The 27750-nt window shown below is 34.2% G+C and overlaps 2 protein-coding genes and 1 pseudogene across 2 annotated transcripts; all 3 read left to right on the forward strand.

Moving 5' to 3' along the window:
* Nucleotides 1–2139: 2139 nt before the first annotated feature.
* LOC127198305 (olfactory receptor 145-like) lies at nt 2140–3087 on the forward strand (annotated as a pseudogene).
* Nucleotides 3088–8994: 5907 nt separating this feature from the next.
* LOC127198310 (olfactory receptor 145-like) lies at nt 8995–9930 on the forward strand. Its single transcript, XM_051156207.1, has one exon. The coding sequence runs from the start codon at nt 8995–8997 to the stop codon at nt 9928–9930; it is 936 nt and encodes a 311-aa protein (XP_051012164.1).
* A 9882-nt stretch (nt 9931–19812) lies between these two features.
* Nucleotides 19813–22485, forward strand: LOC127198317 (olfactory receptor 145-like). Its single transcript, XM_051156213.1, is given in 2 exon segments — nt 19813–19826; nt 21549–22485. Coding segments are annotated over 2 exon segments (951 nt in total).
* The last annotated feature ends 5265 nt before the right edge of the window (nt 22486–27750 follow it).

The raw sequence follows: 27750 nt of genomic DNA on the forward strand, positions 1-27750 counted from the left end.
CAAGGATTTATTGTAACTCGTTTTATGTTTTTTTAAAAAATTTAATCACCACAAGACTACAATTGAAGATGTGATCCTTTTCTAAATACTGTTTTACAAATTTACATAAATTAATTAAGCAGCTAGTATCAGTAACTCTCCATGCTTTTTTTTTTTTTACAATGTGAATAAATATTGATGAACTCATTAATAAGGTGCTACATGTTAGAACTTAACTGGAAAATAAAGCAAAAATTTCAAGTAAATATTAAAATGATGTAGCAATCAGGAAACATTTTAAATGTGACTTTGGAGGTCCAAGGTTGTTGCTGCTCAATGAGAGAGCTCATGCTTGACATTAATGGATTCCTGAAACTGATTTTAAGCACTAAAGACAAAACAAAGTAACAATAAATTGCTATTGCAAACTGATTTAGGTGAACTTTCAGGATGAATAATGCCTTAGTCATTTTGCTATATTCCATGTAAAAAAATGATAAGGTAATAAGGAATACTGGGAATAGAGGCTTTAAAAAGTTACCACTAAGATGGAGTAACAATGAGAAAAGGAAGCAACACAACAGATTTCCCTTAAGATGTGAAGGTTATTAGGAGATGGGGTTCCATTTGGCTCAAGCACTGAAGTATGGTCCCTAAGGAGAAGAGCATGCCTCTCTTAAATGTCAAGTCTCTAAGCAACAAAAGAAACATCAAGGTCTAGGGTGCAAACACCAACACTCATGTCTTTTTTATATCCTGTGCCTGTGCCCCAAGAAGACATTGAGAAAGTTTCTACCTAGTTTATAGCCAAGTATGTCATGCTAAAGGGCTACACACAAGACTCTAGTGTCTCGTCTGGTGGTAAGTCAAGAAAAAGAAGTCAATCCTTCAAAGGATTAAAGGGTATGATAAATTATGGCAAATTAATCACTATTCCAGGGAATGTGAAAAGTTAATTTTGGGTTGCATCCTCTTAGATTCAATAGCTCAAAACCCCCAGAGACTGATGTAACCCTATAACACAACATTGGCAAAGGAAAGAAGTAAAACCTTTTCTCTCATGACGAGGTAGGTTGAAATTTCTTTATGTCGGTGTCCTCCTTTTTGCTTTAACATATTTAGCTACAATATCTAAAATGACAAATATATGTTAACTTCTGATTAATCTATTAACTGTAAAATTCTCCAAATGGTGTTTATTCATGTCTTCTTCCAACATACAGATAGCAAAGCACACACAACTCTTTGACATGTTGAATGTTAATTTTCCACTCTTAAATATATTTATCATTTGAATCATTTTGCAGTTTATCAGGCTCACTTGATTTCCAATCCCATGGACACCAATAGCCAATATAGTACTATCTGTTTATGAATATAACTGTTTATTTTGCACATATTGAAAATGTGGGTCTATGTTTCCTTTTACTGTGTGGTATTATGTTTGTGAACTAGTTTTTCACTAAACTGAAATCGATAGATCTCAGGAGTGTCCTTTCATTTGATATTGTGCAATTCCAAAATCAAATGCGCCTCACAGAAGAATTTTTTGGAAAAGACAGCATGAGGTGTTAAGAGTTTTATAAGACACAGTGACATAATGTCACGGTCAATTAGTTCCATTCTGAGGTCCACCTATCAAATCATAATACATAAATATGTTTTCATATAGAAACCACAGGATTCCAACCATTCCTGGACTTTGGATAAGTCTAAAGTTTACATTTAAAACAACGATGTTGGTACTGATACCACTGGATGAGGTTAGCTCCAGGCTGCTGCAGGTTCTCCATGTATCAGGCCAGGGTTGAAGCAATGACAAATGATAAGATGAGAGATGGGAATTCTCTTCATGTCCTGCCTCCTCTCGTTTGATATATGAGCACTCATACTAGCAAGTGACAACAGCGGTCATGGCTTTGTAGAATGCTGGTGAATTAGTTTACACTATATAGCCTTTAATGCACTAATATGTGAAAATATCACTCTACATCATGATAGCATGAACAGCAAATTATATGAGTTCAAATAGGTAACTGTTACACTTTTTCAGCATGTATTTCTTCACAAGTGTGAGAGGAGCTATGGTAATAATTACGTGTGATCTCATAATGCCACAATTATTTTTGTGTGTGTGTTCACAGATCTCCCTAAGGAAGAATGGGTTTGGAGAATGGGTCTTTGGTGACTGAATTCATTCTACAGGGATTGACAAGTGATCCTGATCTCCAGTTACCCCTGTTCTTACTCTTTTTCCTAATACATACAACAACAGCACTGGGAAATTTTAGCTTTGATCATTGTAATTGTTCTGAATTCTCACCTTCATACGCCCATGTACTTTTTCCTTTTAAACTTGTCCTTCATTGACCTCTGTTATTCCTCTGTGATTACACCTAAAATGCTGATGAGCTTCTTAGTCAGGAAGAATGTTATCTCCTACATAGGATGTGTGACCCAGATATATTTCTTCTGTTTTTTTTTTTTTTTTTTTTTGCTGTTAGTGAATGTTGTGTTCTGACATCAACAGCCTACGATCGTTATGTGGCCATATGCAACCCACTCTTGTATAACATTACCATGTCCCCCAAGGTGTGTTCCTATCTTATGCTTGGTTCATACTTAATGGGATTTTGTGGTGCCATGATCCACACTGGATGGATGCTTAGACTGACCTTTTGTGTCAGGAGGACCATCAATCATTATTTCTGTGACCTGCTCCCTTTGTTGCAGCTCTCCTGTACCAACACTTATGCCAATGAGATTGAGATATTTATTGTAGGTGGGATAGATATCATTGTGCCCAGTGCCATCATTTTTACTTCTTATGGCTTTTTCATCTTTAACATCTTTCAAATGAGATCCACTGAGGGCAGATTGAAAGCCGTCAGCACCTACAGCTCACACATAATTGCTGTTTCTCTGTTTTTTGGTTCAGGTGCATTTATGTATCTTCAACCCTCCTCAGCTGGGTCTACGGATCAGGGGAAAAGGTCTTCTATTTTTTATACCATATTGGTTCCTACGATGAACCCTTTAATCTATAGTTTGAGAAACAAAGATGTTAAAGTGGCCCTGAGGAAAACCTTTAGCAGGAGGAGGTTTTGATAAAGAAAAGTAATGTTTATAACTATAGTTATGCTCATGATAATATCAGTAGATTTAATGAAAACCACCTTTTAATCTATTTTTTAAATGTGACTACTCATAGGATTTTGGTATATTTTTGTTCTTCCGGATATTTTTGGTATGAATTTTCTTTTATTTTATACTATTGGTAAAAAAAATTCTCCTACTATTTTAGATAAGAAACATATTAAGTAAGTTTTTAAGCCATTTTCATTGTCATTATTATAAGTATCCTAAAAATAACCGATGGTCTACCAAGATTTATACAAAATAGAACTGTATTGTCTATGTATCATGTTGCAAGATGGCTCACATTTGTCACTGTAATGAAATGTGTATCAGATTGTCTTTTACTACTTCATGGGAATCAATGTTTCCTTTGGAAAGGCCAGCACTTCATGATCCAGCTGTTTTTACTAATTGGCCTTTGTAACTTTGTCTAGCAAAGCCTCAACAGCTGTTCTAGATGTCTAAAAATCATACTGGGCAGTTGGAGGTCTTCAGAACTTTGTCAAGCAAATCTTTTACAACTTGTCATCATATTTCTGACACTATACCAATTCCATAAAAAAGAGCCAAGCCCTGACATTATTCATAACACTCTCCTATGCTTGCACACAGGAGCCTAGCATAACTGTCTCCTGAGAGGCATCACCCAGCAACTGATAGAAATAGATGCAAAAACCCACACTCAACCAAGAGGCTGAACTTGGAGAGTCTTGTGGGAGAGTGAGAGAATGGTTTGAGGGGTCAGAGACCCCACAAGACCTACAGAGGACACTAAACTGGGCCCATGGGAGCTCGCAGAGACTGACCACCCACCAAAGAGCTTGCATGGGCTGCACCTAGACCCCATAAACATATGTAACAGATGAGCAGCATGGTCAAAATGTGGGTCCCCTAACCAAGGGATCAAGGTCAATCTTTGACACTGTTGCCTGCCTTGCATCTCTTTCCCCTAGCTGGGTTGCCTTGTCTTGCCTCAGTACAAGAGGATGTATTTATACCTGCTGTGACCTTTGAGGTTCTAGGGTAGGTTGGTACCCCTTATGATCCCTCTTCTCCGAGAAGGAGTTGCGGGGGCAGTGTGTGAGGGCAGCATTGGGAGGAAAGCAAGGGAAGAGACTGGGAACAGGCTGTAACACGATTAAATAAAAAAGACAGTTTTATTTTAGAAGTTTAAATGAACTATCTTTAAAAATAATTAATGTACAATTTTTATATGAAAATATGTACACTTTTTATGTGGAAATATGTTACACTGTAACATATGTGTAACATACAAATGAAGTAATGTATAGTAGTTTTTAATACTAACCCTTTAACTCAAATACTTCCTCATTCCTTTTTACTATTTTTTGTCTTTTTTCCCATATATGGTGTAAAGCATGCTGTATCCTTTTTTTTTTTTTTCTGTTTCTTGCTTATGTCTGTTAACATGGTGATATTTAGTTCTCTGCATTTTCTTGAGAAGAAATTATTGCTTTCTTCTTTTGGCAAAATAATTCATGATTACATATATGTATATTTATATGTATATATATCATATATAAATATACATATAAATATATCTCCCATGGTTAGGAGCATTTTATTCCTCCATCCATTGATAAGGTCCTATCTTAATTCTATAGTTTATTATTGTGAATAGTACCGTAACAATCATGGATGTGTTTCTATATATGTTATGTGCTAGGTCTGAGTTCTTTAGTTATCTAAGAACCAGTAATGTTTTGTTCATTAAATTTTTGAACAATCTCTCTTTTCCTGCAGCAGTGTAGATGTTATTTTGATAATTGTCTTTCTATTGTTTGCTATTTATTTTTTATGATGACATTCATTATCAATTAGAGGAGATGGAATATGAATATAGATTGTATTTGGATTGACTTATGGCTAAAGGTGGAAGTGTCTGTCTGTCTGTCTGTCTGTCTGTCTCTCTCTCTCTCTCTCTCTCTCTCTCTCTCTCTCTCTCTCTCTCTGTGTGTGTGTGTGTGTGTTGGTTACTTTAGCTTCTTATATTGAAAAGTACCCCGTTCTTGTACATACTTGTTGACCAAATTTGTAGTTCGGTGATTAAGATAGTTGATTTCTTTATACATTCCAGACAATGATCACTCATTTAAAGAAAGCTAGCAAATATACCCACCATATCTTTATATGCATTTCTCTTGCTGTAGGCGAGCACTTATTTGATGTAAAACTATTGGTCAGTTTTTGCTTTCATTGTCTATCTCATTGAAGACCTACATAATAAAAAAAGATGATGTGAATTTGAAAGAGAACAAGAAGATATATATGAATAGGTTTAAATGGAAGAAGGAGAAGGGGTCTATGATGTGATTTTAGTCACAAAAATTAAAACAAAATCTTTAACAATAGCCATGCAGAAATTCAATGATTCTGTGTTTCCCTCTTGTTCCCATGATCCCCCAGCTTTCCAGTGTTTCATTAAGATGTCTGATACATTTTATCTTTATTTTTTTTCAACAGGATGAGAAGTAAAGATATAATTCCTTTCATTTACATGTGGGTAACTAAATCTGCAGGCATCAGTGTACCTTTTGTTTTTATTGCTTTTTTAAAAATGTTTTTTAATGTTTGAGGAAAAAAAGCCCAGATTGACTTGAAGCTAGTTACCCAAGAATAACTTGAACTTCTGATCCTGTCTTCTTTACTTCCCCTGTGAGCAGGTTAATGGCATATGTTATCATGCAGAACTCCAGCAAGAGTTCAAAGACATTTCTCACAGTGTTTTTTACACAACATACTTTAATAAGCCTGAATGTGTTCATAAATATCTTTTCCCTCATTCTCCCTCCACTGATAGGCATCCACACATATTACAATGAATAGCTTTAGTCTACCCCATTTCTGCAATTCCGGTACTCATGTGTCTAGTAATCTTTGGGAAAGGCATAAGATAATATTTGCCTTGAGATTAAAAATGTATTGGACACAGGATAGTTTAAGATAATTATGTCTCAATAAATGACTCCTTCATAAAGACAATAGGATTTATGTTCACGGCTTACATTTCACTATTTCCAATTACGAGGAGTTGTTGTAATTCGTTTTATGATGGTTTTCCATTTAATCAACACAACACTACAATTAACTACATGAAATTTTTCTAGTTCCTATTTTACAAATGTACATGAATTAGTTAAATAGCTTGAATCAGAAATTCACTGAGGTACTTAAACTTTCTACAATGTGTATAGATATCGGTGAACTCATTATAAAGTGCTACATGTAAGAACTAAACCGGAAACGTAAAGCAGAAATTTCAAGTGAATATTAAAATGACGTAGCAATGATGCAACATTTTAAATGTGACTTTGGAGGTGCAGGGATATTGCTCAATGGGAGGGCTCATGCTTGGCATTGATGGATTCCTGAAATTAGTCTTGAGAACTGAAGACAAAACACAGCAACAATAAATTGCTTTTGGAAACTGATTTGGGGAAACTCTCAGGATGGATAACACCTTAGATATTTTGCTACATCCCATGATTAAAGGTATGATAAGGTAATAAGGAATACTGGGAATAGAATCTGTGGGAAGCCACCATTAAGGATGGAAGAACCACGTGAAAGAGAAGCAACGCAATTTCCCTTAAGATATGAAGGTTATTAGGAGACAGGGCTCGATGTTGGCTCAAGCACAAAAGTGCAGTCCCTAAGGAGAAAAGCATGCCTCTCTTAAATGCTAAGTCTCTAAGCAACAAAAGACATATCATGGTCTAGCATACAAAAACCATCACTTAGGTCTTTTTTATATCCTGTGCCTGTGCCCCGAGAAGACATTGAGAAAGTTTCAACTTCGCTCATAGCCAAATATATCAAGCTAGTGAGCTACAGAAGACTTCTGATATCTCATATGGTGGTAAAGTCAATAAAAAGATGTCAGCCTTTTAAAGATTAAAGGCTATGATGAATTATGGCAAAAGTAATGTTCCAGGGAACATGAAAAGTTAATATAATGTTGTGTCATCTTAGAACCAACAGTTCCAAATGCCGAGAACCTGATATATCCTTAAAACATAATACAGGTAAGGGAATGAAGCAAAACCTTTTTTTCTAATGATGAGGTAGGTTGAAATTTCTTTATGCTTTTGTCTTCATTTTTTAAACATGTTTAATTTTAATTTGTAAACATATGTAAATGATAAATTGTTGGGGACACAAAAGTCTTTTTGCCCACCTATCAGTAGGAAACCCAGGCATTTTAAACATGCAGGGCCCTCTCCTTAATGAAGGAGATAAGGTACCTACCTGTTTTGTTTGTTTGTTTTTATACTCAGAAGACTGAGGTTAGAGTTTTTAATTTCATGATGACCTTTTCTGATATCCATGGAGGCAAACATGCCACCACCTTGTGCTATAAAAGCAGACCTCACCCAAATATCCCAGAATGTTCTCCCCAGATTCTCCCTCCCTCCCCAGAACTTCACATGTGTTTTATAGCCCTCTGACCTCTATGTTATCTCACTCAGAAACTGCACTAGATTATAGTGGCTGTAGCTATAGAGCCGGTTTTCATGGTTGGGTGTACTTTTTTAAACAGTGTCTAAGTAGTCACACCTTAATCTTCGCTGAGCACCTGGAATGAGAATGATTGTTGCCTGGAAACCTTTTCAAAACTGCATTGTATTTTAAATATGCTGACAGGGAACTGCTTGGCATTAGACTCCTAAAGTCTGATCCAAGTTGAGGACGTCAATCTAATCTGAGTTTTCATTCTCATCTCTTTTCCAATCACTGCCTCCATTGACATCTGCAGAGTCACCTTTAATAAACGTAAATTATTAAAATAGTTTTGAATCATTTGTTATTTGTTGAATTATCCAAAATGGGGATTATTCACATCTGTCTTTTCCCTATAAAGGCTTCCTTTTTGCATTTAGAATGTACATACAGGGAATGGTAAGACAATTTAAAACTTGTGGGGTTTTGGTGAAAAATTGAAGCATACACAATTCTTAATTATTTTAATTTGTTGAGCATTAGCTCTACAGACTTAACTGTGTTTTTTATTTTATTATTTTTGCAATTTAACCTTCAGCACTTCATTCCCATCCCATGTATCCCCAAGGACGAATAGTCTGCTCTCTGTTCATGAGTGTAACAGATTGTATCATACATATTAGAGAAATGATTAAGTCTGTACATTTAATGTCTTGGCCATTATGCTTATGAAATGACTTCCCAATGAAGTCCAAAGACCTCAGGGGTTTACTTCCATTTGCTATTATGCAATTCTAATAATCAATGAAATTTATAAAAGAATATCCTGGAAAAGACAGCATGGGTATTGAGGATTTCAGAAGACACAAGTGAAACAATGACACAGTAAGTTTCATCTTGAGGGCCACCTCTTAAATCCTTATATATTAATATGTTTTCTTGCAGCAAACAAAGGATTTTAACCATTACTAAACTAAAGTTTGTATTTGAAACAATGTTACTGGTCCTGATACCACCACAGTTTCATCTGGATGAGGTTAGCTCCAGGGTGCTGCAGGTTCTCCATGTATCAGACCAGGGTTGAAGCAATGACAAACGATGAGATAAGAGATGGGAATTCTCTTCTTGCCCCGCCTCCTTCTATTTGATATCTGCACAGTCATGCCAGCAAGTGACTGTAATGTTATCTGCTTTGTAGAATGTTGGTGAAAGACTTTATTTACTTTTAATACACTAATACAGGGCAATATCACTCTATATGATTATAGGGTGAATGACAATTTCCATGAACTCAGATATATTTATAAGCACTTTCATCATGCTCTACACATATGTGATAGAAACTATGTTAGTAATTTCCTGAGGCCTTATGATGTCACGATTATTTTTTACGTTCACAGATTCTCTTAAAGAAGAATGGGTCTGGAAAATGGTTCTTTGGTGACTGAATTCATTCTGCTGGGGTTAACAAATGATCCTGATCTCCAGTTACCGCTGTTTTTTCTCTTTTTCCTAATATATACAACAACAGCACTGGGAAATTTGGCTATGATCATTTTAATTGTTCTGAATTCTCACCTTCATACGCCCATGTACTTTTTCCTTTTAAACTTGTCCTTCATTGACCTCTGTTATTCCTCTGTGATTACACCTAAAATGCTGGTGAGCTTCTTAGTCAGGAAGAATGTTATCTCCTACATGGGATGTATGACCCAGCTGTATTTCTTTTGTTTTTTTGCCATTTGTGAGTGTTGTGTTCTGACATCAATGGCCTATGATCGTTATGTGGCCATATGCAATCCACTCTTGTATAACATTACTATGTCCCCCAGGGTGTGTTCCTATCTTATGCTAGGTTCATACTTAATGGGATTTTCTGGTGCCATGATCCACACTGGATGCATCCTGAGACTGACCTTCTGTGACAGGAACACCATAAACCACTATTTCTGTGATCTTTTTCCTTTGCTGCAGCTTTCCTGTACCAACACTTATGCCAACGAAATAGAGATTCTCATTGTAGGTGGGAAAGACATCATTGTGCCCAGTGTCATCATCTTTACCTCCTATGGCTTCATCATCTCTAACACCCTTCAAATGAGATCCATTGCAGGAATGTCCAAAGCCTTTAGCACCTGCAGTTCCCACATTCTTGCTATCTCTTTATTTTTTGGTTCATGTGCATTCATGTACCTTCAGCCCTCCTCAGCTGACTCGATGAACCAGGGGAAAGTCTCTTCTGTCTTTTACACCATTGTGGTTCCCATGATGAACCCCTTAATCTATAGCTTTAGAAACAAAGATGTTAAAGTTGCCCTGAGAAAAACATTTAGCAAAAGGAGGTTTTCATAAAAAAATACATATTTTCTATAGTTATGATCATGAGAATATCAGTGGATTAATCAAAACTACCTTTTTTAAAATTAATTTATCCTTGTTACATCTCAATGGTTATCCCATTCCTTGTATCCTCCCATTCTTCCCTCCCTCCCATTTTCCCCTTATTCCCCTCCCCTATGACTGTTCCTGAGGGGATTACATCCCCCTGTATATGCTCATAGGGTATCAAGTCTCTTCTTGGTAACCTGCTGTCCTTCCTCTGAGTGCCACCAGGTCTCCCCCTCCAGGGGACATGGTCAAATGTGAGGCACCAGAGTACGTGAGAAAGTCATACCCCACTCTCCACTCAAATGTGGAGACTGTTCTGACCATTGGCTAGATCTGGGTAGGGGTTTAAAGTTTACAGCCTATAACCCAGAAGCAGAAAGACTCAAATGGTATATACTCACTTAATCTGCATATTAGCCCAAGGGGCATGTCCCATGAAAGCCTTCACTTACCAGCAAACTGGGACAGAGGGGAGGATATCCTATTGGGACTCTAGATGAGAGAAGCATGGGAGAATAGCAAAGTAGAAGGATCCAGAGGGTCCTAGAAACCTACAAGTAGAACATTATGATAGGCAGATTTGGGCCCAGGGGTCCCGCTCAAACTAAGGCACCAGCCAAAACTACCTTTTTATGTATTTTTAAAAACATCTTACCACTGTTAGGATATTGGGATATTATTGCTTTTCCAGATGTTTTTGTTATAAATTTCCATTGATTTTATGTTATTGGCAAAATCTTCTTTCATCATTTTAATTAAAGTAACAGCAATTTATTAAATGTTTTTTGTTGTTATTATAGGATTTATCATAAAAATATTCAATGATCTGCCAATGTTTATACAAAGTAGCGCTGTATTGGTCATGTATCATGTGGTCAGATGGTTCTCATTTGTCAATGTTATGAAGTGTGAATCAGGTTGTCTTTTATTTTTTCTTGGGCATCAGTGCTTCTTTGGAAATGCCAGAACTTCATGATCTAGTTATTTTTATTAATTGGCTACTAAATGCAACCCACTTGCAGATGTAAATAATATCTATTAGACCTTCTATGTCAGTTGGTTGTGTTATATTCATTTCATAAATATTAGCCAGCATATTTTATGAGGAGTGTTAGAACAAAATATCATTATATTGTTCTATATATTAGAGTTTTAGAGATTATAATTCCTTTCCCCTTTCCCAAAATTTTGGTAGAATTATTTTATTCTTAAAAAATTTAAACTAACAGCCAGTTGAAAAATGATTAAAACTATGGATCCATTTTTATTCTGGTAGACTATTGAGAACAACTCCTGGAGTTAAAAATGATAAACTATAGTTGAAACTCAGTTGATGGATTTATATGCCAATTCCAGAATTAGATATTGTGTATTGTAATGCAACAATCATGAGTGTATCTTTAGCTAAACTGTTTGCTGAATCTGATCTTTAGGTATCTAACAACCACTAGTAGTACTGTTTTTATTTATTGAGTAATCTCCCTACCAATTTCCATAGTTACATTTTCTGTTGCATTATAGATGTGTTATTTTATCACAGGTTTGCTATTGCTTATCATTCACTTTTCTTAATTCTACCAATTGTGAGTAAGATGAGATGGTAAAGCAATCTAATTTGGATTTCTATTTTGATGAGTAAAGATGTTGAAGTGTGTGTGTTTGTGTGTATGTGTGAGTGTTAGCTCTTTCACTTATTATTTTGATAAGTATCCAGTTCTTCTGCGCATTTAATGATATTTTCTCTTTTGGTGATTAATATGTTTTAGTTCTTTATATATTCCAGTTGCTGATCTCTTGTTGAAGCGTGGTCTGGCAAGAGCATACCTCTATTTTTTCATGTTTTCTCTTGTTTTTTGTTTTTTGTTTTTTGTTTTTTTTGCATTAATGACCTAATCATTAAAGAAGTGACGTTAGTCTCTAATAATTCTCTATTAATGAAATAAGAGCCTGTGAACTGTGGAAAAAAATCAAACAGCAGTATTTGAAAGGGCTTAAAGTGAGGAGAGTAAAACGAACTAACATAATTATATTATAATCTCAAAAAATGTAAATGAGATGTAATCTGAATAAATTAATTAAGTAATAAATGTAGATAGCTGGGAATAAATTCATACCATTATACAGAAAACAACTACAATAGAAAATCTATAGAAAAAAATTTAATTGCACACACATCAGACTTCACATAATAAGCTTTATTATAAATTATTTTTAAAAATACCTACTCAGAAATTTATTTGCTCTGCATCTGTCTTGGGTGTTTCCTTCATCTTTGTCCATTATATTCAAACTTTCCAGTGTTTAACTAAGATCTTTTATGCATTTCATATTAATTTTCATATAGAATAAAAAGAATATGCTTCCCTTCATTAACTTGTGGATATCCAGCCTCAGTGGGATTAGTTCTTTTTGTTGTTGTTGTTGTGTTTTTATGTTTTCCAAATCTGAAGATAAAATCTTATGTATCATAGATTGTTTCAGCCCAGGTTGTTTCAGCCCAGGTAGCCAAGTGTAAGGTGAACTCCTGATCCTCTCGTCTCAATCTCCCATGGGAGGAGTTTTCAGGGATATGCCACCATGGCTGACTTCAGCAGTAGTTTAAAGACTGTGTCATTGCTCTGACATGTTTTTATGATATCATTGTCTTGAATAAGATGTCTGTACCTCTGAGATTTGTATGCCTCATATTCTATTCCATTGAATTGTTTGTATGTCCTTGTGATAGCCCTGTGTTGTCTCATGAGGTGTTTTTATAGCATGGTATGGTATCAGTTATTATAACACCAATGACATTGCTCTTTTTTTTCCTGAATTGTTTTCATTTTTAAGTTCTGTGATTTGTTGTGAAATTTTCAATTTCTTAGTTCCTTGAAGAATGACACTTTAATTTTGATGTCTATTGTACTGAACCTATAGATGTTTTTGATAATAAGGAAATTTCGTTATATTTAATATTTGTTAATCTACTATGTGCAATTTTTTTTCATCTTCTTGTATCTAAATTATTGACTTTTTGATGTCTTGCAATTTTGAATATAGATAATTTTTCACCTCTTTGCTTAAATCCTCTACATTTCCTCTTTTAAAGGATATTCAAATACAATTGATTTCTTGATCTATTTTACAGTGGGCTTATTACTGGGGCTTTTTTTCCCCCAAATATATTTAACCTTGAAAATGAAGGTTAGCATTCTATATGTTGAGTATATGTGATACATAATATGTATGCATTAGCAGTTAGAAAAGAGAGTAAATTAATAGTATCAACTAAAAATATAAAACATCATGCTGAGGTAAAATTACTAAGGTAAAAATAAGTAAAAATTACATAGAGCTGACAGAAGTAAAACAAGAAGAAATAATATGTGAAATCATGGCAAGAACTCAGAGGTTATTGTTAGAATTTAGTTTCAGAAAGTTAAAAACAAACAAGTAAATTATACTTCATCTATGCAAGCATTACATGAAGTATTATTGCTTTACATATTCATTATTGATTCTGTACCGTATTCAAAGTAATAATCAAAACTGAGATGTGTATTCTTCAAATTTTATAAAAATCCCCTGAAATTTACTGGGGCATTTAACTGCAACTTTGATGAAAGTGTTTACCAGAGCTGGGAGAGTTAGGTCTTAGGTCTTCGAAGCATGAGATCATATGATGTGCTAATAAAAATACTTTTCTTATTCTCCCAATTGGTTTGCTCTTATTTCTTTCTATTGCCTTACTTTTCAGGACAGATTTTAGTTACTATATTCAGTGAAAGTTGGAAGTGGACATCTGGTTTCCTCTTTTTTTTTTTTTTTTTTTAGTGGGAATATTTTCAACTTTTTTGTACTTAGTGTGCCACTGACTTTGTCATTCATAGTCATTATTATTTTGATCTGTGATGCCTATCTTTTTCTGTGATTCATCTATTTTATTACAAGGTATTTGGAACATTGCCAAAATATTTCTGTATCTACTAAAATCATCATATGAGTTTAGCTTCATTCTTTAATTGCTACATTCTAATTTTGACTGTGGGTATAGATCCAGTGTTAGATGAGTCAACTTGATTATGCTATGTGACATTTTTAATACGGTGCTGAAAATTTGGCTTTAAATATGTGTGCACTAATTAGTCCATGTTTTTACCTTGGGCTGTGTTTTATCTGGTTTTGATAAATTTGATATATATTCCTAGGATTAAACTAGACATGATTTGAGTCTAACTATGAAATAATTTTAAGATATATTGATATCAATACTTCCTTAAATGTATAGTAAAATCCTGCCATGAGGCCATATTGCCCTATAGTCTTCTTTGATGGGAGACTTTTATTACTACATCAATCATTACATATGATAGGTCATTAATTGCTTCAGAGACTTGTTTATAGAATATGATGACTTGTTAATATCATCATATTCAATAAGAAACTGATTTTTATAATAGTTTGGAATACAAATTTCCCAAAACTGTCCTTTACTGATTTTTCTGGTTTCCACTCTTAGCTGAGATAATATTCCTTTATATCTTCAATTTTTTTTTTTTTGCTTATCAATACTTTTTATTTTTTAAACGTACGTTTATATTTTCCACATATATACAATAAACTACCTATAGCAAGAATAAACACGACACAATCAGGAGTTATATAAACGCCATATTCTTAGTGTTTTGACTATTTATCTTCAATTTTTGTTAAGTTGTTTGGTTCTAGTTGTTTAACCTAACCTAAACCGATAGTTTAACAGTTCTCCCAGGCTGGAGGCTGTCTTATTCTGCGCATTTATTTTCTCTTTGCTTTTTAGTTAAAAGACTTCATTCACTATAAGTTAACGTGAGCCAGTCCCTTATGGTTGGCGCATTCTTATATTCCTTTTATATCAATACTATCATTATATCATAATACTAAGCTTATATCATATATAGCATATATTCATCTAGACTAGCAGATATCAGATATACTATCATTATATCATATATACTATCATTATATCATATATACTATCATTATATCATATATACTATCATTATATCATATATACTATCATTATATCATATATACTATCATTATATCATATATACTGTCATTATATCATATATACTATCATATATCATATATACTGTCATTATAATCATATTACTAGTCATTATAGCATATACTATCATTATATCATATATACTATCATTATAGCATATACTGCTATCATTAGCATATATACTATCATTATCAGATACTATCATTATAGCATATATACTCATTATATCATATATACTATCATTATAGCATATATACTATCATATAGATATAGACTATCATTATAATATATACTATTATATCTATATACATCATTATATCATATAGACTATCATTATCATATATATCAGTATAGCATATATACTGATCATTATAGCATATATCTATCATTATATTATATCATATATCTATCATGATATCATAATAAGACTATCATTATCATATATACTATCATTATATCAGATATACTATCATTATATCATATATACTATCATATAGCATTACTATCATATATCAATATACATCATTATAGCATATATACTATCATTATAGCATAGACTAGCATTATAGCATATATACTATCATTATAGCATATAACTATATATACATATCATATATACTATCATTATATCATATATACTATCATTATATCATATATACTATCATTATATCATATATACTATCATTATATCATATATACTATCATTATATCATATATACTATCATTATATCATATATACTATCATTATATCATATATACTATCATTATATCATATATACTATCATTATATCATATATACTATCATTATATCATATATACTATCATTATCATATATACTATCATTATATCATATATACTATCATTATAGCATATATATTATCAAAGGTTATTTTAGGCAAACTAACTTGTTTACTCAGTTTTTATTTTCTGCCTGACAAGTAAAGCAAGAGAAAGAAAGAGTAGAAAAAAATAGGATGAACGACAACTTAAGTGCCTTTATTGTTGGATGAAGTGAATATAGTCCTGTACTTGAAAATACCTGAAAAACTCTTCCAGCTCTGAGGAACCCCTTCATCAATGTTGCAATTGGAGGCCACAAAGAGCTTTGGTTGTTTGAATCTTTGGTTCATTTGGCAGAAAGTTCGACATTGTTATTAATCTTCCCAAAACATTGATTGTTTCCTTGACATTTTGTAGTGTGGTTTTTTTTTTTTTTTTTTTTTGTTTGTTTGTTTTTCTTCCTGTTTTGTGAATAGTTCAAACCTTCTTTACAGCTTTCCTGTGTTCATGGTGCAGCTTTGACTAGTGAAAAATGTCAAGAGCCATGAAGCCAGCACAGATGTTCGACACAGTCCAGCAAAGCTAAGCCAAATGCTGGCTTTGTTGTCCTGCTGTCTTTCATCCTGGGTTTCGCAGCTCTCTGTAGTGCACTGGTGAGAGACGTTTTACATTGTGGTTCATTTACGCCTTTTCTCTAGAAAATCATTTCTGCTCTCATAAAAGTAGCTTTATCTGGCCCTATTTAGGAGTCTTTCTTGCCTTGGATATTGTGAAAAGCACAAAACGCTGGATAGGTTCAGAATTCTCTTGTCATACCTGCCCTTCAGCAAACTCATAAACTATAAATCTGGTAACAGATCAGATTACAGGATTCCTCCTATATGTGGTCTACAGGACATTGCCCCAGAATGTAAAACCTTAGTAACAAACTTAGTTTGCCTAAAACAATATTTGATAATATGTGATATAAAATTAATATAAAAATATAAGAATTTGCCAATCATCAAGAGACAGTCCGACATTAAGTTACAGTGAGGTCTTTTAACTAAAACACAAAGAGAAAACAAGTGAATAGAACAAGTCATCTGGCAGCCTGTGAGAGCTTTAGAATTTTGGCACTAGGCTAACTCAAAAGTTGTATTTTTATAACTAAGCATCGTTCAAGGCTTGGCAATTCACCTAGACTGACTCAGGTATTTTTCCATCTGTTTAATATTTCACTTTCCTGAAGAACACACTGTCCTATGTCATAAATCCTTAGTCTAAAGTGATTTGAGACAGAAAAAACCTATTCTCTCTGCACTTGTAACATTTGTTCAAGGACAAAATGGCACCATCTCTACTTCTTTTGAAATCACGAGCTTGCCTCTTTTGTGTGATGTGTATAGCTAATGAAATATCCTGGTTGTTAGTCATTCTGCGATAAAAGATTCTCCCTGCCACAGTCTCTGATTCATTCATCCATTACTTCCCTCTGCCCTATCCTTATCTCCTCTGCTGGAACCTGACTGCTTTTGAGATTTTTTTCTGGGTAGGAAAAATTGACATGAGACCACTGTTCAAGTATAGGGTAACGTAAGTATTCAACACACACTGAAGGGAGGCTGGTCTTGTTTTCACCTTTTGTGGGTCAAATCTGCTTGTGGGCCAAAATCTGTTGTGGTTGTTCTGGAGCCCATAGAGAACTCGGCTGGAGCTAAGTGTAGAGTGCTTCTTTAGCTTTCTCTAGGTCAACTATTAAACAAGTATCGGGAAGGAATGTGAGTCAAAGATTACACAAAGATTTTTTTCCTCCAAGGATATCACAGCTAAGTCATATAGTTGAGTGACAATTTAATTTTCTTACAATTCAATTTTATGTACCAATCTTGACTTAGTATGAAATGTATTTGTGTTCTCAACAATGGTGAAAAATCACATTAAACTAAATAAAGTTCTTAAGACATAATTTTCATGTGTGTGTGTGTGTGTGTAATTTATTTTCACATACACCCAGAAGAGGGCATCATATCCCATTACAAATGGCTGTGAGCCATCTCTCCATCTCCAAGAAATAACATCTTAATAATTTGAACTTATACTTTGTTATATTCTTATATATATATATATATATATATATATATATATATATATATATATATATTACATTAATGTTTTGGCAAAAACCACAAAGAGTGCAGAAAGACTAAAGGTTGCAAGGCTATTATATACACTGCTTGAAGGAAATATTTAATGCCCTAATAATGTAAATTATTCAAATATGCAAAAACAATTAGTCATTAAATAATTGAATTGTATAATAAAAATAAAGGAGAGGAACTGGAGAAATGGCTCAGCAGTTAAGAGCATTGACTGCTCTTCCAGTGGTCACGAGTTCAATTCCCAGCAACCACATGGTTGCTCACAAACATCTAGAAGGTGATCTGATGCCCTCCTCTGGCCTGCAGGTGTACATGCAGGCAGAGCACTATATAAATAATAAAGAAATAAATCTTTTTTAAAATCTCACCTGAAATACTAAAATAAATAAATAAATAAATAAATAAATAAATAAAGGAGAAACTTAAAAATGAAACTTACTCTCCAAATAATCATTTGACATATTATATGTAAAGTGATTGTGGTTTTAAGTGCTCTGATGCATTAAAATATTAGATTTACAAAGTATATTGTCATGCTTACACACCACCATAAATGAAGAGATAATCAGCTTCCTTTTAGTTTCAGATCAGCATTAGCAATTAGTGCCTGAAGCCTTTTACTGACCAATGACACTTTTTGTCTAGTGCTATCTAATAAGCCCAGAACATTGTATCGGATACTTAAGACTTTTAGCAGTGAACTGTATGCTTAACTTGTGAGAATGAACAAAAAATTATAGGAAAATAGTCATAATAATCCACCTATTGTCTAAGACATATTTTAGATTGTAACACCAGGTTCTTTATGTTTTACAAAATGTTAAATATTTGCTTCCTGCCTGTAAATAAAAGCAAACCTGGCCATTTACTGACTGAATGCACATCTAGATTCAAGTTTTATTTAATTAGTCCAGGCGTCTGTTTATACAGTTTTACAAATAGAATCTTGATAAGTATTTCAGGTTTTTGCTGAAACTGATTGCATTATAAAAAATAATTTTCAATTTGCAATGCTTCTACTTCAGATTTCCTTTTCCTGGGACAAGAGGTATGTGTAACCACAGAGGAGTAGACACGATTTAAATAACTTGAACTGAATAAACTGAGCTATGATGAAACATTAATACTTTTACAAGCAGTCCCTTATCAATGACAAGATAACCTAAAACCTGAAATTTTTAATCATATATGCTTTGGGAACAAAGATAAATCAAACTGAGAAGATAGGTAGTCAGCACACCAGGCAGTTTCCTTATACAAAACAGGAAAGTTTTCAAATATGTCTATAAATGAACCTCACATGAAAAATTAGTTCCAGAACAGTCCTCACCTCTGATACTTGATGTTTTTGGGAAAAGGAAGATGTACACCAATAATCTTCCTCATATCATGCAAAATTTCCTGAAATCAGTAATATCTATGACAGAAATAATTCATTTTTGCTTTTAATGTACATAATTATTCAACTTTGGATGGTTTTCCACTAACGGTATATTAATCTGGACATTCTTAAAAATTTTAAAATATTTTTTACTTAATTACAAAAATGATCAGATAAAATACATATTTTTAACCATTATATTTTACACAAATGTACATGGGAAGCAGAGATGCTTAGTGATTTGTCTAAGTACATAGCTGTCATTCTTATTATGATGAGTGCAAAATCTTTGGCCTCATTAATAATATATTGTTATACTTAAATTCTAAGCCATGTAATTGATAAGAAAATTTCATTACTTATCATAATTACTTAGTTGGCATGTGAGGTAGCTTTACTTGTGAATCTTACAAATATAATAACTTGTTTAAAGCAAGTTGTAAATATTATATACACAAGAATGACTCCCACAGACTTGGTCTCCACTTGTAACTATTTGGGAAGAATTAGAGAGTATGGTCCTGATGGAGTATCTGTGGTTTTATTGGAAGAGTTGTGTTACTAGGGGTGGGCTTTGAGTTTTCAAAAACCAATACCAGGCCCAGGTTTGTAGGCAATTTGTGCAGATGATCAGATGTGATCTCTCAGCTTCCGCTCTGGTTCCATGCCTGCCTGCCAAATGCTCTCTGTCATGTTGTTCATAGACTTACTAGTGCTCTGAAACTGTAAAAAGCCCCCAATAAAATGCTTTCTTTCTAAATTTCCTTGGTCAGGTTTTTTTTTTAATTATTATTATAGTACTAGTAGCAGCAGCTGTGAGAGGGTGAAGCGGAGGAAAGTGATTTCGGAGGTTTGGAGTGCTCATCAGGACAGAGTACTTATACAGGAGCAGTGGTGACTTCTTGGGATTTATCCAGTTCCTTGAAAATAAATGCAATAAAAAACACAATTACTAAAAGGTGGTTTGAGGATATCTGACAAGAGATGATACATTAAATATTTTTCCATAGTTTTAAAAAGTTTGAATGAAGTACAAAGGAAGTTTGAATAGAAATCTGGAATATTATTGTTAAAGACTGAAACCAAACAAGTAATAAAAATAAAAGATTTCTTTTAGGAGATTAGGTCAATGTGGGATGGGAGTTCAATATTAACCTAAGGACAGATGATGGATGATGTACTAATCCCTGAGGAGACAGTCATACCTTAGTGCCCAAGTTCATGAAGATATATTATGGTCTAGAATGTAAAAGAAACCACTTCATTTCTTTTTATAAGTGATATCTGTGCTCTAGGAAGAGACTGAAGAAAATTTTACTGTGGGTTTACAGGCAAGTGGAGTATAGAAATACATAAATTTTGTTGTGTCCCATCCAGTGGCAAAAGTGAACATGAAAAAAGCAGGTTATTTTTGATCCAGTGCATCAGAGGATTAAAGAGTCACATTATACTTTATGAGCAGCATTTTAGAAAGATTTCTAAGAAATATGAGAAATTCATGTTGTGCTTCAGAGTCTTGGAATGCACGAAACACTGTATCTTGTAGCTTGATATTATCCTTTGGAATAGCAAGGGAAGGTAAAAAAAAAGAGACGGCACTTTTAATTTTCCTAAGTATCTCTTTCAGTTTTTATAGATTATGATATAATTACATTTTCACCTTTTTTCTCCATTTCAACACTAATTGAACCTCCTATGCATTCATTCAAGTTTATGGCGCCATATATATACACACATATATATGTATATACACTACCTGCTCAGTCTATATGTTATTTGTATATATGTTTTGAATCTATGCTAATGTCTAACTTTTATGTAAGATTTTTCTTGAGACATCCCTGAAATCTGAAGCAAATTATATAACATGTACAACTTGCTTTGAACAAGTTATTATATTTGTGAGATTCGCAAGTAAAGCTACCTCACACATGCTTCTCCCACATAGAGTGGATTGTATGTGTCTGGGGTGAGTACAGCATACATAAAGTGAGTAAACACTTGTAAGATATAATCTGTTGAGACTCAAGTGTGTAGCAAAGCACGGTTGTGTATTATTAACATGCTGAACACCGGGTCTCCAGAATTTAATCATATTTTGTAACTGAATCATTTTATTATTTGGTTAAGTCCAGCAAGCAAGTGAGCGATTTTCAGGCATGGCATGCTCACATGTATAAGAGAACAAACATATGGTTGTAAATTATTTGCTTTCACTGTTTCTCTTCTATCTCCTCAGATTCCCCTAGAGAAGAATGGTTCTGGCAAATAGCTCTTTGGTAACAGAATTCATTCTCTTGGGTTTAATAGACAACCCTGACCTCCAAATACCTTTGTTCTTGGTTTCTCTAGTAATGTATATGATAACTGCCTTGGGAAATTTGACTTTGATTTTGCTAACTGTGCTGAACTCTCACCTTCACACTCCCATGTACTTTTTCCTCTTTAACTTGTCTTTCATAGACCTCTGTCATTCTTCTGTTATAACACCCAAAATGATAATGAACTTTGTACTAAAAAAGAATATCATTAGTTTTTCAGGTATGACTCAGCTCTACTTGTTCGGTTATTTTGTTATCTCCGGATGTTATGTCCTGACAGCAATGGCCTATGATCGCTACGTAGCTATCTGCAATCCACTCATGTATAATGTTGCCATGTCCCGTAAAATCTGTTCCTATCTTATGCTTGGTTCTTATTTGATGGGATTTTCTGATGCCATGATCCACACTGGCTGCATCCTGAGACTGACCTTCTGTGACAGGAACACCATCAACCACTACTCCTGTGATCTTCTGCCTTTGATGCAGCTCTCCTGCACCAGCACATATGTCAATGAGATAGAGATTTTCATTGTAGGGGGAAAAGATATCACTTTGCCCAGTATAGTCATTCTTATCTCTTATGGATTCATCCTGTCTAGTATCCTTCAGATAAAGTCTACTGCAGGCAAGTCTAAAGCCTTCAATACCTGCAGTGCCCACATAACTGCTGTTTCTTTGTTCTATGGCTCATGTGCATTTATGTAACTAAAACCAACTTCAGTTGTATCTTTGAATGAGGAAAAAATATCTTCTGTCTTCTATACCATTGTAGTCCCCATGATGAACCCTTTAATCTACAGCTTGAGGAATAAAGATGTGAAAGTGGCCCTGAGAAAAACTTTGAGCAGGACAAAGTTTTGGTGAGAAACGTACTGTCTTTATGATAATCATGACAAATCCAAGATCTTCTAAGTGTGGTTCCTAATTTGTTATTTTAGTTTCTCGTCAAAATGAGATAATTTATATTTTTCTTTCCATATTTTTGGGATAAGTTTACTTTATTTCCACACAGTTGTCATGTGCACTTTCAGAATTTAATAGTTATTAATTAAATGGCTATTAATATTTACTAATTAAAGGCTTATTTTTTGTGGTTTTTTTCATTGTCTTTTTTTTTTTTTTTTGTTTTGGTTTTTGTTTCCTTTGGGGGGATTAAAAAGATCTGCCAGTGATTAAATAAACAAACAATGTTTAGTCAGTATCCTATTGGGCAATGCTCTTAAATTATGTCTCTTTTGAGTGACTGTTTTCTGATTCGGTTTTTTCTCATTGACTAAATACAAGCCAATATCTTTTTTTTTTTTTATATCACATTAGTCTTATTTATATGGTAAGAACATACCATAATATATTTTGATGATAAATACACATATATATGTTGGGTAAACAAGGTTCTAGAGTTGATGTGATGTGTAGCCCAGAATGTAGAAGTGCTCATTTAATAACTCCAGAAGAATCTATGGGCCTTAATTTCAAGTCTAGCATGTTTAAATATGAACTCAATATACTGCATTTTAAAAATATTATTTCACCGAAACAAAATATGGGATAATATTTCAGGTTGGGAATTTGGTGTGGATTAATCCTCAATATAATACTAATTCAAACAGCATTTCTCTCTTTCCTTCCATCTTTGTTTCTTTTTTTCTCATATCCCTTTTTGTACAGGGAAATTGACTGACTTGTGTATCTATATGGCTATCCAGCAGGAAGCTACCGCACTAGGAGTTAGAATCTGGGAAGGACAAGCCTAATATCTCATTAAGGGACTAAATATTCCACCTCCTCTCTAGCACGGCTTAAGGTGGACCTTTCTCCAACAATGTGGATTCTTGGCCTCTACTCTTTGTGGTTTGTTGTTGTTGTGCTTTGTGAGTATAATGGGATGGGTGTGTATTCCATTTTATAATTTCCCCCTTTTGTATCTTTTGTTATGCTTTATGGGATCCCTCTTACAGCATTGTCTTCAGTAGCAATTGTTTTCTGCTGCTAGTTAGTATGGAAGAAGAAATGGCTAACATCCTGAAATGTATCTCCCAAATCACGGGGTGGAGATGAAGTAGGAGACACTTGTACATATTATTTGTGTGCTGGGTCAACATCAGATAAGGAGGCTTGAGACTTTGATTGGGGAAAATGGAGATAGGGACGGTTTCAAGCGAAGATAGGAGTGAGAGAGTGAGGCTGTGAAGTGAGAAATAATGGAGAAAAAGAAAGCGTGGCTTGCATATAGAATGGAAGTACATGGGCTGGGGTTATGAGAATCAAGTAGAGAGACCATTGCAGGTTCAAAACCGGAGAAAAGAATATTTTAGTATAGAAGGATAGTCACAAAGGTCATTTATGCTGAGATGAAAATAAAAACACAGTAGCTTACTAATTAGAGTACAAATTTGTAAGTAGTTTTATTGACAAATAGAGAGAAAAATCTAAGTAAATTTTCAAAGTGATGAAATTGGTAATATGGGATAGAAGGTATTATGTCAGTATTTCCTCATCACTAGGCTGGTAGGTATTCTACATGCCTGGTCATTGGTACTGTCCTTCTTAAGTGGAGGGAGTACTTCTCTCTTAGGTCAGTTTTTCCCTTCTGGAGGAGAACGATTTCTACATGTGGAGACCACTTTGTGGCAGAATTCCCTCACCTGCTCCTGGAAGCTCCTGCTTCCAGGCAAGTTAAAACTTTGTCCCCAGTGAATAGGAAATGCACATTAGACCATCCGGGCTCTCTGTGGCCCAGGAACTGATGGCGTATGACAGTATTGCTCAGCTAGTAACTATGAAGGCACAATATGTCCTGGATTTCTCAAGTTGCCTTGCATGTGCAACAGCCATTTTCCCTCTGTGGTTGACTTGGGCTCACCTCACCACTCTACACTTGTCCAATGCCCATGCTTGCTTTCAAGCCACCCAGATGTTCTGTTTCTTAATCCCCTCACTCTGATACTCAGAGCATTTTTGTTTTGATGATAATTATCTGTGGTCAGTGAGGTGGCTGGAACAGGTTGTGGCCTGGTAGCAGCAGCAGTGGCAGCAGTAAGGCACCTTGGAGGATTCTCATGTTTGCTCATGGGAGAGAAGTCCATTTGCACATAGAGTTGATCATTCTATGAGGGACACAGGATAACAACTTGGAATAATAGCATGACAACCCAAGTCCTTTTCCTTCATTTCACTATGTTAATCTACTCATGCCTTTTATCTCTCCACCTTACATGGAACACCAAATCTCTTTATTTCTTTGAATTCCCCTTATCTAGACATTTCATAAAATAAAATTGTATGATATACTGTTTTTTCTGATTGTATTCTTTCACTTAGTGTATAAGTTTGTGAGCTTTATCCAAGCTTTAGAATGAGTCTGTGCTTCACTCTTTTTTACAGCTAAAGAATATTCTGAAGAAAGGATATAGCACATCTTGTTTATCCATTCAGATATATATATATATATATATATATATATATATATATATATATATATATGTTTATTTGTTTGGGTAGACTTTTTGTTTCATTTGTTTTGGTTTGTTTGGCATTCTTTATTTTATTGATATGTTTTGTTTTGTTTTGAGAAAGAACCTAAAGTTGAATGGATAAAGTGTTGGTGATGATCTGGGAGGCATTGGGAATGAAAAATTAAAATAAAGTATATGAAAATATCTTATTAAAAGTATAGAAGAAGTATGTAGTTACCTATGAATAATGCTCTAACAAATACAAATATTTATTAGAACTAAGTTTGTTGTGTGGATGTATGTTTTCAATTCCACTTCATATATACTCAGAAGTAGAACTGGTAATACTCATAGAAACTGTTTCTATCTTTTTTCAACTGTAATTCTGGACTGCTAAACAAAGTTTCTGTAACAGGTGAAAGATGTCAGATTCCCTCCATTGTCATGAACATTTATTTGTTTATTTATTTATTCCATTACCCACTCCAAGGGTTGATTGTTGGTGGAGGTTATAACAAAACCAGTTTAAGAATAAACACGTATCCTGTGAAATTAGCAGTAATAGATAAAACACTCTTTGAACCATATTTCCAAATGAACTGCAGGGGATTGCGCTGTGTTTTTACTCAAAGCGCTACACTGTTCCAACTGTCTGTGGTGTTTTTCAGGGTACTGGGAGAGGGTCTCCTAAACAAGATCCGCATTAACGGCAGTAGCTTTGTGCCATTTAGAATAAAAACTTGATAATCCCACTGAAGACATACTGATGCATAAACTTTGAGAGAGATCTCAGCTGTTCTGCCCATGGATAAATATAATTTTGGTGTGTGCTCAAAGTCATCAGATGCTAGAGTTCATTGGTAAGAATCTTCATTGTGAGCATCAACTCTACTTTCTGCTAGTGATAAAGGCTCCATCATCCATCAATGAAGACGATGAGGAAACAGGAAAGCAATATTAATTGATTAGAAGGGAGCAACAACTTCTAGTAGTGAGGCATAAATTTCACATAAATTATTCATAATTTATTATGGAAATATAAAAGCTGGCTAGGAAGTAATGAGATTTTGTAAGAAGAATTTAAAGGTTTTAAGGTAGTTTCATTTATACTTGCTGGCCTGTTTTTCCTAGAAAATTTTCAAAAAGTATATCATTATTCTATGATCTCATGTAACCGTGAGTTTCAGACTACATCTTTGATGTATGTTTAATAGCACTTTAAAAATAGTGGAAAACCATTTGGTTTTTATAGAACAATATGTTCTTTTATATAACACAATAAAACTGAGAGTTCCTTCATATAACACAATTAAAAATTATCTGGGCTGTATACCCAGAAGTGAGATAGCAAGATCACTTTTAGACACACTTTTAATTTTGGAAGAACCTTAATTTTGTTGGTCATTATGGCTGCAGCACCTTATTTCTCCTGAGATGCAGGAAAGTAGTGCAATAAGTTACCATTCCTTTGGACTGGTGCATTCAATGTACATAAATGAAGACATAATTCTTCTGATTAATGTGTAAATTAATATCTGTCATTAAGAGATTTATTTTATTTTTTTTTAATTTTTTATTAATTTATTCTTGTTACATCTCAATGGTTATCCCATCCCTTGTATCCTCCCATTCTTCCCTCCCTCCCATTTTTCCTTTATTCCCCTCCCCTATGACTGTTCCTGAGGGGGATTTCCTCCCATTGTATATGCTCAAAGGGTATCAAGTCTCTTCTTGGTAACCTGCTGTCCTTCCTCTGAGTGCCACCAGGTCTCCCCCTCCAGGAGACATGGTCAAATATGTGGCACCAGAGTTTGTGTGAAAGTCATACCCCACTCTCTACTCTTGAAAACTATAAAAGATAAGCATTAATGTAGCCAAAGGCACTTTAATGACTACATTATTGGTATTCCTCTCAAATATTCACAGTTTTATTGCTGCATTGTATAATAAATAGAAAGAAACATCAAGAACATAATTTTAAGAGTTTTATTAGAGACAACCTTTATGCTGGTTAGATTTTATGTAACTTTGATATAGTTCATGGTCATCAAGGAATAAGAAAGCTCAGTTGAGAAAATGACTCCATAAAATTGGGCTGTAAAGCATTTTTGTGATTGCAATTGGTGCCAAAGGACCTATCCACTACAGGGGTACTCTTGAGTTGTGTGAAAAATAGGATGAGTGAGCCTTGGGTAGTAAGCCAGTAAGCAATGTTCCTACATTGCCTCTGCTTCTGTTGCTACTTCCAGGCTTATGCTGGAATTCATATCCTGACTCAATTTGACAATGGACTCTACTGTAAAGATGCAAGCAGAAATAACCCTTCTATTCTCAAGTGGCCTTTGGTTATGATATTCTACCACCCCAATAGAAACTTTAAGTAAGACATCATGCAAGAGTTAACAACACTACTCCCAGAAAAATTCTTACTTAGCATTCCTAGTTGTGTGATATCTCCTTATGACTTGTGTTTAGGTATATAATAAAGGGCATTATCGCTGGTCTTGGCTGTCCATTAAGGCTAGATAGTGAGAGCCTGTTTCTGAAGGAACCATGCACTTTAATCACAGGACACTAAGAAATTAAGCAGGAACTGAGCTGGAAGCTGCTCCCTCTTTGGTTAGATTTTGTGATGCCTGCTTATGCCAGGCAGGATACTGGAGAGAAAAGTGAT

Source organism: Acomys russatus, chromosome 14, assembly GCF_903995435.1.
Source record: "Acomys russatus chromosome 14, mAcoRus1.1, whole genome shotgun sequence".
Taxonomy (NCBI): domain Eukaryota; kingdom Metazoa; phylum Chordata; class Mammalia; order Rodentia; family Muridae; genus Acomys; species Acomys russatus.

Coding starts and splice junctions, on each gene's coding strand:
- LOC127198310 (XM_051156207.1), top strand. CDS start 8,995: ATGGGTCTGGAAAATGGTTCTTTGGTGACTGAATTCATTCTGCTGGGG.